At 52.6% G+C, this 11,858-nt stretch overlaps 3 protein-coding genes across 3 annotated transcripts; 1 reads left to right on the top strand and 2 right to left on the bottom strand.

The window, feature by feature from the left end:
• Positions 1 to 37: 37 nt before the first annotated feature.
• Positions 38 to 1,764, bottom strand: LOZ57_002698 (uncharacterized protein; the record flags this gene model as incomplete). Its single annotated transcript, XM_049251761.1, has 3 exons — positions 38 to 692; positions 749 to 1,486; positions 1,553 to 1,764. 3 exons carry the CDS (start codon positions 1,762 to 1,764, stop codon positions 38 to 40), a joined length of 1,605 nt encoding a protein of 534 aa, XP_049109079.1.
• Positions 1,765 to 2,853: 1,089 nt separating this feature from the next.
• LOZ57_002697 (uncharacterized protein) lies at positions 2,854 to 3,546 on the top strand (the record flags this gene model as incomplete). The annotated part of the gene is made up of 3 exons (XM_049251760.1): positions 2,854 to 3,198; positions 3,258 to 3,439; positions 3,501 to 3,546. 3 exons carry the CDS (start codon positions 2,854 to 2,856, stop codon positions 3,544 to 3,546), a joined length of 573 nt encoding a protein of 190 aa, XP_049109078.1.
• A 648-nt stretch (positions 3,547 to 4,194) lies between these two features.
• On the bottom strand, positions 4,195 to 11,397 carry LOZ57_002696 (uncharacterized protein; the record flags this gene model as incomplete). Its single annotated transcript, XM_049251759.1, has 8 exons — positions 4,195 to 4,937; positions 4,989 to 8,920; positions 9,228 to 9,319; positions 9,381 to 9,494; positions 9,563 to 10,591; positions 10,647 to 10,913; positions 10,978 to 11,252; positions 11,313 to 11,397. 8 exons carry the CDS (start codon positions 11,395 to 11,397, stop codon positions 4,195 to 4,197), a joined length of 6,537 nt encoding a protein of 2,178 aa, XP_049109077.1.
• Between the last annotated feature and the right edge of the window lie 461 nt (positions 11,398 to 11,858).

Below are 11,858 nucleotides of genomic sequence, written 5' to 3'. Positions count from 1 at the left end.
GGCGAGGTAAATAAAGGCCCGAACCGCCCATTCCGCCTCAGTCGCGCGCCGTCCTCGCCGGCAGCTCCACCGGCTGCACAGCCCCGGGGACGCTGCGACGACCATCAAGCTCGCGCGGAGCCTGCGAGATCGACGGTCGCGGCGCGTACCCGCGGGCGTTCTCCTCCAGTTCAACCCGAGGCGTGTCAGCCTTGGTCCGGGCTTGATTTCTCCGTTGCATGAAGCAAAAGAAGATCAGCCAGCCGAGGCAAGACACCGCGACCGTCACCCCAATGGTAATGCCAACAATCACGCCGCTCGAGATTTTGCGGCGGGATCCTGAGCCGGCGCCCGTCTTCGCCGTCGAATCAGGCGCGCTGGGCTCGCGGCAGAAATCGCTGTTGACATGGTTGCTGCTGTCGATGGCCACTAGGTCTTGTCGCGCTGTGGGGCTCGCTGACCAGAGTGTGAACTGCCCAGCATCTTGGTTGACCATCACGTATGCGCTGGACAGGAATTGCCGCCCGATTCGGGGCAGCGTTCCTTTTTTCCCATTCTCTATCAGCGGATCGAGTAGCACTTCCATACGCGAAGCATTCGCCATCAGGGCACCGGTCATGTTGTCAATCGTCAGGTCTGGAACGACGAGCTGATCGCTGGGGATGCGGATGGCGACTTCAGAATTCAATGTGATCGTGATATCGCCCGTGTATCTGCCAAGGGCTTCTCAGTAAATGCCAGAACGCAAGGGATGGGAACAGGCACGTACATTTGGGATTCGGGGTTATCATAGATCATACCGTAGTAGTAAATCCCGTGCGATCGCCCGAGGTATGGTGCGCGCGTCAGGTTTTGGAATCTCCTGAACGTTGGCTCATATGGCATTGTCATTAACACCGGCGCATCCGGAACTATGCAGGCAGAAAATGGGAGAGATTCAGTCCCATCGAACATGCTAACTGCCGAGCCATTCGCAAAATTTAAAGTCATGGCGGATACGGTCACCAACATCGAAGTTGGGCACTCTGCATTCGAGTTGTCAAGGTTGTACGTGTAATTCTGCCCAGACACTTTTGCTCGGTCATAACCTCCCAACACAACACCCCCGTCAAGTTGACTGCCTTTCGTCGCCCCTGTTCTGCCCCAAAACATCCCCCATGACCGCGAGGCGATTCTACCGGCCGACTTGAGGCTTCTTAACATTGTTGAATTGGCGCCTAACCCCATAGCAGCTTGGTGATGGTACCCTTGGTTTCCCCAGCCACTCAGCGCAACACCGACGGGAAATTTTTCAAGAGCCACTGTCTTCCCCAGCGTAACATTCTCAGAGACCCAGCTCAGTTCTGGGTATGGAGGTGCATCATTCGGCGTCAACCCCGGGCTTACCCGCCCAGCCGTTTGGGATGCAAACTGGTCATACCGCCCGCCGCGGTACGTTTCACAGGCCACGCTCGAATATCCGTTACAAAAGCCATTTGTTCCGTAAACAAATGTATGGTTCAGGGACCTGCAAGAGGGTCGCATTAGCCACAGCATCACAAAATAAAGCGGGGACACTTGAAATCCCACGAACCATTGGGGAAGAAAGGCAAGAGATTGCTGTGGACTCCCGATGGAAATATCTAAGCCTCGAATTACCTTCTGGTTAGAAATCGTCACATTCCCCAGGCTGATGGCGATTGGTCGAGGCGCGCAGTCTGCCGACACGACCGCACAGAGCGCCATGCCTGTGAAGATAGATCGCTGGAGGGCAGGGCCTCGCCGTCGACTCCCGGACGAAGACATGGCAGGCCGCTAGGAGGAGACCAACCCTATCGTACCATTATGGTGCAAGAGCGAAACACGACTCCCGCACTGGGAAAACTGCCATCTAGTTGGGCTTGAGCGGCTAAGCGCCCATCCAGGGGGTATATTTCCACCATGAGGTTGGGAGATACATCCACGCGCGGAGTGCTGGTCTGGAGCTCCATGGCAGGCGACATCAAAATCCCAGTTATGCTAGGGTATTTGCCAGCGCTCATTGGCGCGGAAGGACTCCGTATACAGCCAGCAGCTCACGGCTGAGTGGCCGAAGTTTAACGACCATAATTAAATAGCCCTGGGTCGTCGTCGTGTTTGAAGCAAATCAAACGGCGCGTAAAGCGTTGGCTGCGGCTCGGGACGGAAGAACGCGGGCCGGCTTACCTCATCAACTGCGCACGGGCATCGCTGATATAATCAGTCGTAACACGGAGTACTGATAGTCCGATCCGATCACGCGCCCTTGGCAGAGAGAGTTTGTATCGGCAGTGTCGGGAATCCGTGACTGTCCTGTGCTGCGAAGGATGCGACCGACACTCCGATTGCCAGCCGATCAGTGGGTGCGCTGTGGCGTCGCTGGAACACCACGGATGGCGCAGGATTTCGGAACGAGATTTGTTTGATACCTTGGTAAATGCGGTGTCGCGCGGGCGGCCGCCATTGGCCGGGGGCCTCTTGTTTCGGGCTAGCTCGGTCACATGCCCCACGTGTACTCCGTCACTCAACTATCTATATGGTGTTTTAATGTTTATGGCGATCAACCAGTCTTTGCACCTCATGCTGAAGCGCCACCGCCAGATGGCCAATGTGCTGCCTAATGCTACTGGCTACTGGATAGGAATGCCATGCCTACCGGCTCCCTTTTTCATATAACTACATGCCAAACAAAATCAAGGTTGCCGAAAATTGGTCCGAGGCGCTCTTTTAAACCTATTCCATCGGGAGTGCGATTCCTGTTATACTAGAAGGAGTATGGCGGTATAAAGAGACTGTCACCTTCCGAGCTGAACCGAGTAACAGTTGTGATCAGGACTCAGCACTGTTTATCTGGCAGCACTTTGAGCTTCTCCAAATATGAAATTCCCCACTGTTTCCTACCTAGTGTTGCTTGCAACTAGTGTCATTGCTCATGAAATTGGAGAGCATGATGACCACAGTAACCTTCAGTTCCACGACATCTTGGAACGAAGCACTGTCCCAACAGCACCTCACCGTCGAAATACCATCGAATTCCCTCCACCGCAATACCCAGAAGTTGGTCTCTGCAAACAAACGGCTGCGGATGGTGCAAAGCTAGCAGTCCAGTTCCACCCTGGCAAAATCAGAGAAATCGGCTGTTATCGAAATTGTACATGCCCTGGCACCAGTGACCATTGCTGCGGCCTGGCGGTAGACCTGATGTGTACCACAGGCCTTAACGTAAGTATAGGCCTGTTTTTAAAATAGTCTGCAAAGCCTCGGCCTCACATTTAGTCCAGGTTAGGGATAGAGATGACTATGGTCGCGCTATCGGGGAATGGGCTGTAAAATATAGATTCGCCCTAAATTTGAAATATGTCATCTGGGGCCGGAAGATCTGGAACCCTACCCTTGACCCACCAAGTGGATGGGAAGGCTGGCGCCTAATGGAAGATCGGGGGTCAGACACGCAAAACCACTGGTGAGATTGCATTTGGAATCAGCAATTGAAAAGAAAGGCATCCTAATATTCTCGTTCGTAGGGACCATGTCCATATCAGTTTTAATGAAGCTCGCCCTGTATTCTGAAAGGTTGGCCGCACTTGGACATTTTCGTGGATGCACGAGTTTTGATAAATCTTCAAACCGCCTCATATTACAGTACAATATGACTGCTGCTAGGATAAGAGATTTAAAGGACATAATTGTTTTAGCATTTCTTTAAAGCTGCTTTCGTACACAATATCCAAAGCATTATGTTTCAGGTGCTTGTCGGCGAACGCCGGCGGCTCATATACCCCATTAAAGTTATGTGAACGGCAAAAATAGTGTCTCTAGTTTGGTTAATGCTATTAAATGTATTTACATAAGAAATGGTGCTTTGAAAAGGGCAAGACAGCAATAAACAAAATTTCACATGCTCACACAAAGGATAACATTGAAAAGCAAGGGTTTTGGGGGAAGTGAACGAAATCAAAGAAAAACCAAGGCATCCCAAACACCAGTATTTCTAAACATCAAAGACATCTCTGTTTTATCTTTTATATTCAATCCTTGTTTTTTTGCAATAGAGCACAAAGCGTGCTGATGTGGCATCCAGCTGCGATACCGTAGCTAACCCTTAGAAGCCTTGGAGGAAGCACCAAAACAAGACAGAGAAACAGAGAAACTATGGAAGGCAGACACAGTCATTGGGAGCTTTAATGTCTAATAAGAATGCATATGTTCAATGTGTCCTTAGCTTGACTCGTCAACATGCAGCTCTACCACTGGTAAAACATCATCGTCTGCTTCTTCGTCCATGCCAAATATACTAACCGGTCCATGGGCATTGAAGCCCATAGCGGAAAGTCCCTGTTCTGGCCCCATAGAGCTGCCTAGAGGCTGGGTCTGGGTATCGGAATCGCTGTCTCCGCCGCCAACTGCCTTCATGCTCAAATTGTCGTCATCCTCGTCATCGTTGCCATAAACAGAGTCGTGTGGCACTCGGTCAAAAGACCATTCTTGTTGTTTAAAAAGCGAAGTTTGCTGGGGGCCATATCCATAAGCATACGAGTCGATATCCATACCTTCAGGGCCAGCCCCGTGTGGTAGAATAGTTGTTCCGTTGCCTATTGTATCTGAGTATCGTGGTAACCCATCATCATCATCGTCGTCATCATTATCGTCATAATCGTTATTCCGGTGGAGAAATTCGCCCTGCAAACCACCATCTCCCGCTCGGTGAATTGCTGCGGCTTCGGCCAAAGCGCTCAACGACCCATTGCGGGAGGAGTCGTCGAGGCGCTTGCCTTCCCCCGGATTTCCGTCAGAGTCTTCTGGAGAGTCAGAGTCTGCTCGGTGCTTTTGGTTGACCGAATCTGTAACACCAGCTAGATACGATCCGCCTAAAGGGTGATCCGAACGGCGACGATAAAAGAGGAGGTACCCGGCGTTTGTAACAACACTTTGAGCATTCGGTTTCTTCAATACGCGGGAATCTATACGGATCAGCCTCTAGACCCTCTTAGAAACAAAATAGGGGTATTTACCATTGAATTCATACCAATTTCCATCAACAAAGCTTTTGGCATAAGCAGTATAGTGGCCACCACCGAGCCCACCGTAATGGTTATCAACAGCAATGAGATCGTACATCATGCTTTTGCCATCATCAGGGGCCTGGGCTCTTCCAGTCATATCCAACTCAAGAGGATAATCAACATAAACATCAAGCTTGTCTCTAAAATTACGATTTGCGCTGAATCTTTTCAGATGCATGACTAAGATATCTGGTACAGTCCATAGCTCGAACCTCTTACTTGCACGTCGATGCTCCTTGCATCTAGGACAGTACCAAGCGTCATTCTCTGAGAGAATTTCCTCTCTGCCGAATTCGTCTAGACACTCATTTAATGTAACACCTGAACGTTTTTTACTCTGGCGTAGCTGACGTTTCCTCGATAATTCGGGATCCGGAAGGCCTCGGACATCTTCCCAGGTAGGGGTACCGCGGAGAGATTGCTTGTCCCTAATATCTCCACCAAAAAGAGAATCGTGGGCGGACTCGTTCCAGTCAAGTACGATAGCTTCGCCAGGGCGAATATACGGGAGGCTAGCTGGGAATCCACGTTTGGGTACGGCAGCCTTGCGCTTGTGTCCCTTTTCCTTCCTTCGAATAGGATGGGTAACGGGAGAGAGGTCTGAATCGGTATCAGACGCGCTATCACGTTTCGTTTCTTCGGAGCTCGAGTAGTTAGACAAACTCTCCTTGAGCTTGGTTCGATTGGTCTGCATGGAGAAAATTGGGCGAGTAAGCTCATCTTCGCTACTAACAGGGCTAGTATTTGAGCGAGCTACGGGAATGGTTTTCAACTTTGGTCCCGTGCGTTTCGCTGCCTTTTTTGACCGAACTCTCTTTCTCATCGAGGGCAAATCTTTGGACTCATCTGTAAATGAGCCAATACCCGCCGGATCATGAGTTTTTAAGAATTTAATTTCAAACAAGTTTTGAAGTGCGGGGGGAATGAAACTTCCGGGCCGAAGAGCTTTAGGGAGACACGCTCCGTCGTCTGCCGCATCCCACATGGACACATCGACTAGGCCGTCATCGCCCTCCACGAAGTCCATTTTTATTTTTGAGTCGTTCGAGTTGGCGTCATCATCATTCATAACAACAGTATCAGAGTCATCAGCAGAGTTTGAGCGCATTGTCATGCCATCGTCTTCCGCAAGGATATCTTGCGTTGTGAGAGTGCTAACTTGAGCCAAAATCTTACGCTGGATAGCATCATAATCCATTGCTTCTTCGCGAGTGATTACCACAAACCTTGGGTTACCAAAGAGCGACCATTGAGTAGTATATTTAGAGGATTTGAGGACACGGTTAATTATGGGAACAAGGATGCGATCTGCTTTCTCGGAATCAAACGAGGCCACTTCAGCATCCTCGTCGTCACGCAAGTTCGCATAGAGCATGCTAAACCCTTGTTTTTCAGGTCTGTTGGCATCGTAGCTTGTTGGCACTTGTTCCAGTTCGTACATCGCAATTTCGTCTGACTCTCCAATTTTCGTGTCACAAATGGATGAAGTATTCGGGAACAGTCGATGAATTCTGTTTAAATAAACCTCAGCCATTATCAGCCGTCGAGCGTCAGTATGGGCCTTTTTCGCCACTAGTTCCTTCAACGACTTTATGCTAGCGTTTTTATCAATGTCCACATCAACCAAGTAGGGCCTTTCGTGAACTGGATAAAAATGTATTTTCTTGCTCCATACAGTTTCAATGGGTATCTGAAGAGTGAGATTGCTGAAAGGATCGAATATGATGCTTACTTTGCCACAGACCGGGCAAACAACCGTGGATTTATACATCCCAGCAAATAGGTCAGTGATTACCGAGTCGTTTCGGGCTTTATAAATTTCCCAATTCCGATCGGCAAACCTCGCTAAAGCAGCTTTGTCGTGAACCATGTCGTCTGTTGAATCTGGCTTCTCGATATACGGCTTTTTATGTATCCTATTGAGGTCTTCCTGCAACCCATCAAGGAGAAACAGGACAAACTCCTGTGAGTCTTGTTGGCCGTATCCGGAAAACGACGGCCCGTATCGTCCAACAGTCAGTTTAAAATTCCGAGGCGACACGGACTCGCTCCCGTTTTCATCAAACATTTGATGGAGAAGACTGGCATATGCTTTGGCTACGTCGCCATTATGGGATAGTGGGTTGCTAGGGTTGAGATCCTTTTTGTATTCATTGGCCAGAAAGTACTGGGTGAGCTCCTCGACGCTTCGAACACACTGCAGGGCGGAGTTCATATAGCATGTGTTTCCAAGGTTGCTCAAGCCAGTAACACCGCGAGTTTTGCCATCCTTCCGTTTTCTTCCCCGAGTAACTGTAGTAGGGGCTGGGGAGCTACGACCGTTTGAGGTGGCCGCATTAGCCTTAGGTTTGGATTGTGCGGCTCCTTTCCCGGTAGTTGTCAAAGCTGTCAGTCGGCTGGGGCCATACTTTGCGGTATCAGAAACCCACTCCCCACCACCAGCACCGCCGATTTGCTCCTCAAGAACGATGACATTGTCGCTACTAAGACCGACTAGATGCAATGTGCTTTTGCCATTATACTTCTCATTGCCTGTCTGATCTGGCATGTCAACAAGCTCGCGCTGAGAGCCATCGCTTAATGCCACGAACTTATTGATGTCAAGAACCAGATTACTTCCGGCATTGGCAATAAGGGTAGAGCCCGGTGCGGGAGATGCACTTCGAGATAGAGCTGGAGTGGCATTTCCAGAATTTACCAACCCTTCAAGAATTCTCCAAACGCGGACTTTCGTAGTGGGCTCGATCGAAGCAATTTTCTTAATACTCCTGAGCCACTGTTGGAAAGGAGTGTGACTGCTAGCGAGAACCTTGACGGGAGGCTCAGTCTTACCGGAGGGGGGTTTCGCCGCCGTCGGGCACGACAGTTTCAAAATTGTAAATATGGGGGGATTCAATTCAAACTGAATGTTCTCGGTATCGCCAGGGCTCGTGTTATGGGCGTATCGAGCAATAATGGGAGTATCTTTGGCGAGACCATACCACTTTACAATTAACTCCCAGGCCTCTTGCGGTAGGATCTCAAAATCATCTCCAATCTGTAGGCCAGTGCGAAGGGGTACAAAGGTCTCGCCAGCTTCATCCTTGAATTGGTTGCTAGCGTCGGCGGTGAGTACGAGGTCTGAATTATCGACAGGGCCGATGGCACCACTAGTTGCAGCCTTATCGGTCTTTTCCCGCTTTGGGCCGCTGGTACTCCTCGCGAGAGCCCTTCGGAGCCAGGTACAGGAGACCACATATCCCCGTTGTCCCTCCTTTGCTGGCTGCATGGTCATCTGCATGACGGTCGCCACCTGCTCGTCGATGGACGGGGAATCCGGGGAGGAGACACTCGAGTGGCTGGAGGGCGGCGGCCGCGAGCTATCGTAGCTGGACACGGTGTCGGTCGAGGCTGTGGATGACGTGGGAAGCATGCCCGTGCCCTGGCCTTCGGAATGGCTAGTGTCGTCCACGTCGAGAGAGGAGGCGGAGCGGACCAGGCGATCATTCTTCTTTTTGGGCTTTGCGCTATCCAGCAAGTCTGGGGCGGCAGCGGCAGAGTCGCCGCCCGAGTCGTTTGACCGGGGCTCATCAGCGCCCATCTCAGCAGCAGGCCGCTTGACAGCCGGCGAGGCAGCGCGGCAGCTCGAGTCGAGGGTCTCGTGCGGCTGGTCGGGGGGTTCGGGCGAGGCCATGGCGGCGGCGGAGGAGCAGAGGAGGTGGCAGGCAGAGGAGTCCGGCGAGAGGCAGCAGGATGGAGAGCCGGTGAGGCGTTTTAGCGCGCGCGAGGGTCTCGCAGAGGCGGGCGGGCGCGGGAAGTGGAAGCCGGTGCGGGCTCCAGCTCTGCGTAGCTCAGCGGCAACCTTGCGTCGCTTGGAAGAAGACGTGGTGAAGGAGAGCCGGCTACGCCAGCTCCAGCAGTAGCAGCAGCACAGCGACGGCAAGCAGATGAAGCGTGGTGAAGAGAGCGTGGGGGGGTGCTGGTGCTGCAGATTTTTCGTGGTGGGAGAGAATGAAGACGAGAAGACGAGGTGAGAGGTTGAGTTTTGACGGTTTGGCTGGGCTCGAACTAGTTACCTAGTTAGTTAAGTTAGTTAACTACCTACCTATGTAACTACATCCCGATAAGGCATACAGCACTACACATACAGTATACTCCGTACAGCATAAGCATACATCAGTATTAACCTCCACTGCTCTGTCTTCTCACCGCACCACGACCTTGTCCACCTCGTCCTTCGCCTCCGTCCACGTCTCCAGGTTCTTGCGCGCCCAGTCGAGGTGGCACCGTGCGTACGCCACCTGCCCGCCCCTACCCGTTAGCCGCCGTCCTGCCCACCGCGAGCGATAGGGAGATACTGACCATGTAGCGCCGTAGATCGTCCTCCTTTTCCTTCTGGAACCGCTTGAGGTCCTGCAGCACGCCCGCGCTTGCGTCCTGCACGTCCTGCTCCGATACCTCCAGCGCCTGCTCCAGCTGCTCGCCACCCGCCACCCGTCAGCTGCCTGCCTCTCGCGCTACCCATAGTCGAGGAGCTCACTTACCTGTGTTAGGCTTTCCCTAGTCTTGCTGATCTGGTCCCGTCGCGTCCGCTCCGGGTCGACGTCCACAAACCCGTGCACCGCGTGGCTTATCCTCCCAAACAGCTTGTTCGCCATGAAGCTGCCGCTCGAGCTGTGCTTGTGTCCCGGCGACGTCGCCGTCGACGGATCCGCTGGTCGCTGGGGAAGGCCCTGCGCCGCAGACGGCCGCGGTTCGCCGTGCGTTGGGGGGAAGTCCGAGTCGATCGACGCCGTGTCCTCCGGGCTGCCCTCACGAGCCGCCTCAGTACTGCTGGGGGCGGCTGCGTCCGAGAGCGAGCGCTTTGGTTTGGTCGCAGGGGGCCCAGTTTTGTTCAGGTATTGCTCGATTCGTTTGGCCTCTAGCTCACTCCGCTCCAACGACTCCAGTAGGACCTTCTTCTTGGCTAGCTCGTCTCTAGTCATCTCTTCCTGTATTCTTTTGAGCACCCGGTAGCGAAGCACGGACCGTACCACCCCAGCAAACTGCGCGCTTTCCCGCATAGGCTCGGCAAAGGTCGCGTTCAGCGAGTTTGAAAGCTCCTCTGTTTCAATGTAGGAGTTATCGGCCGCCTGGCCCACGCGTTCAATGGCCGCAGCTACTGTCGGGGACGTCTCTGACAGCGAAAATCCATTATACCGCGCGCCTAATTCCATCAAGTCTGTAGCGAGCGAGGACAGGTGGGTCAACATTCGCCGGTTCACCTTCTCAATGTTTCCCTGCAGTAGCAGCTCGAGCTCCCTTGTGGATGCTTCGAAATTCATAAAATACGGGTCTAGCTCAGACTCGTTCATGTTCCGCGATGATGGGGGGAAACGATTTAAAAAGCCGGGAACGGTTCCCGGTGCGCTCGAGTCTGGAGCTGCACCTTGGCCCGCCGTCTTCAATTTGGCCGATGAGGCAGGTACTGGGAGCCAGTTGTGTGCAGGTTTGGGATTGGCTGGGTCTAGTGGGGGTGCTTTCAGGTTATTCTTTGGGACCGAGGCAGCAGGATGGGATTGAAGGACTTCACTCTATCTCAGCCAGGTTAGTTCGTTTTTGTAGAGTAACACGCTAGGGTCCACGAACCCAGCTTGCATTTGGGTCAAGAAAGCGCCACCAGACTCCATCTTCCCGAATCTCGTCCATTTTCCGGCACCTGTTTAGAAACACGCCGAGCATGCGCTTTCGTAGCTCAATGATAGAGGCATCCTCTTTGGCTTTGGTCGGTTTTGCGGCATAGTCGGCCATGCTATGCTTCTCGGGGATGGGGGGAACAATGAGAGTCGGATGAAGGTTCACGAGAGTTGCGCGAAGGGAATTGAATTCGGAGTATCGGCGTCGTACCTCGAGGTCCTAGCCAATGCAGAGAGGTCAGATCAAGGCAGCCACGGCACGACGGAATATCATATCCACCTACACCTGTGCGGATGGTATATACGATGAAGCCACCGCCACCCTCGTGGTTCTTGCCGGCGTGCGTGATGAGAATGGGGATCTCCGGGTTCTGGGCGAGAATCTGCTGCACACGGCTCTCGTAGGCGTCCTGTTGGCGTAAATGGGATCGAGTGCCGGCGTAGCCGGCAGCAGCTGGCTGTGCAGATTCGGGCTCCTTGTCGTCGTCATCGTCTTCGTGGTCACTGGGGGTGCCCGGCCTGTCGAGGATGGGCGAGGCGGGCTCCTGGTATGCTGCTGCTGTAGCAGCCGGGGTCAGCTCTGGCAGCGGGGGCAGGCGGGCGACAGACAGCGGCTTACCGGCGGGCAATGCAGCGGGATGGCTCCCAGGAGGCGGATGACGGTCGAACGCACCGTACGGGTTGTTGTCCTCGTCGTTCCACATCGCAGCGATGGGTTGGCTCGTGGTTTGCGGTCGATGCGAGCTTGCCGGCGATGAGATCATCTCGCGACTAACTACCTCCTAGTTAACTCACTGCCTAGTTGGATAAATATGTAACTAACGTTAGTTAATTGGCACCTGCCGCCCGCTCCATAGAATCCCGAATCTTCTCATTACTATCGGAATACTGATTTTCCGAGCCGTTATGCAACAACAGCAAACCCATCTCAGTTGTTTCAACGTTTAGCTAAAATAGGTGTTTTGACTACTACATAGATAGAAGGAGCTTACTCTGTTGAATTTACTATATAGTAATATCAACATTTGTAAATCTAATATGGAAATGACCAGCAGGTGAAAATCTTTCATTCATCTTTTTCAACCTTTTCTACAGTAGGAGACCACACGCCTGCCTGTTGGACATCTCGTGCCGTATGCTCCGCACACTCAGCGCTCTATTTTGC

Source organism: Ophidiomyces ophidiicola (genome assembly GCF_022830035.1).
Source record: "Ophidiomyces ophidiicola strain CBS 122913 chromosome Unknown scaffold_8, whole genome shotgun sequence".
NCBI lineage: Eukaryota > Fungi > Ascomycota > Eurotiomycetes > Onygenales > Onygenaceae > Ophidiomyces > Ophidiomyces ophidiicola.
This window is presented reverse-complemented; position numbering and strand designations above follow the sequence as displayed.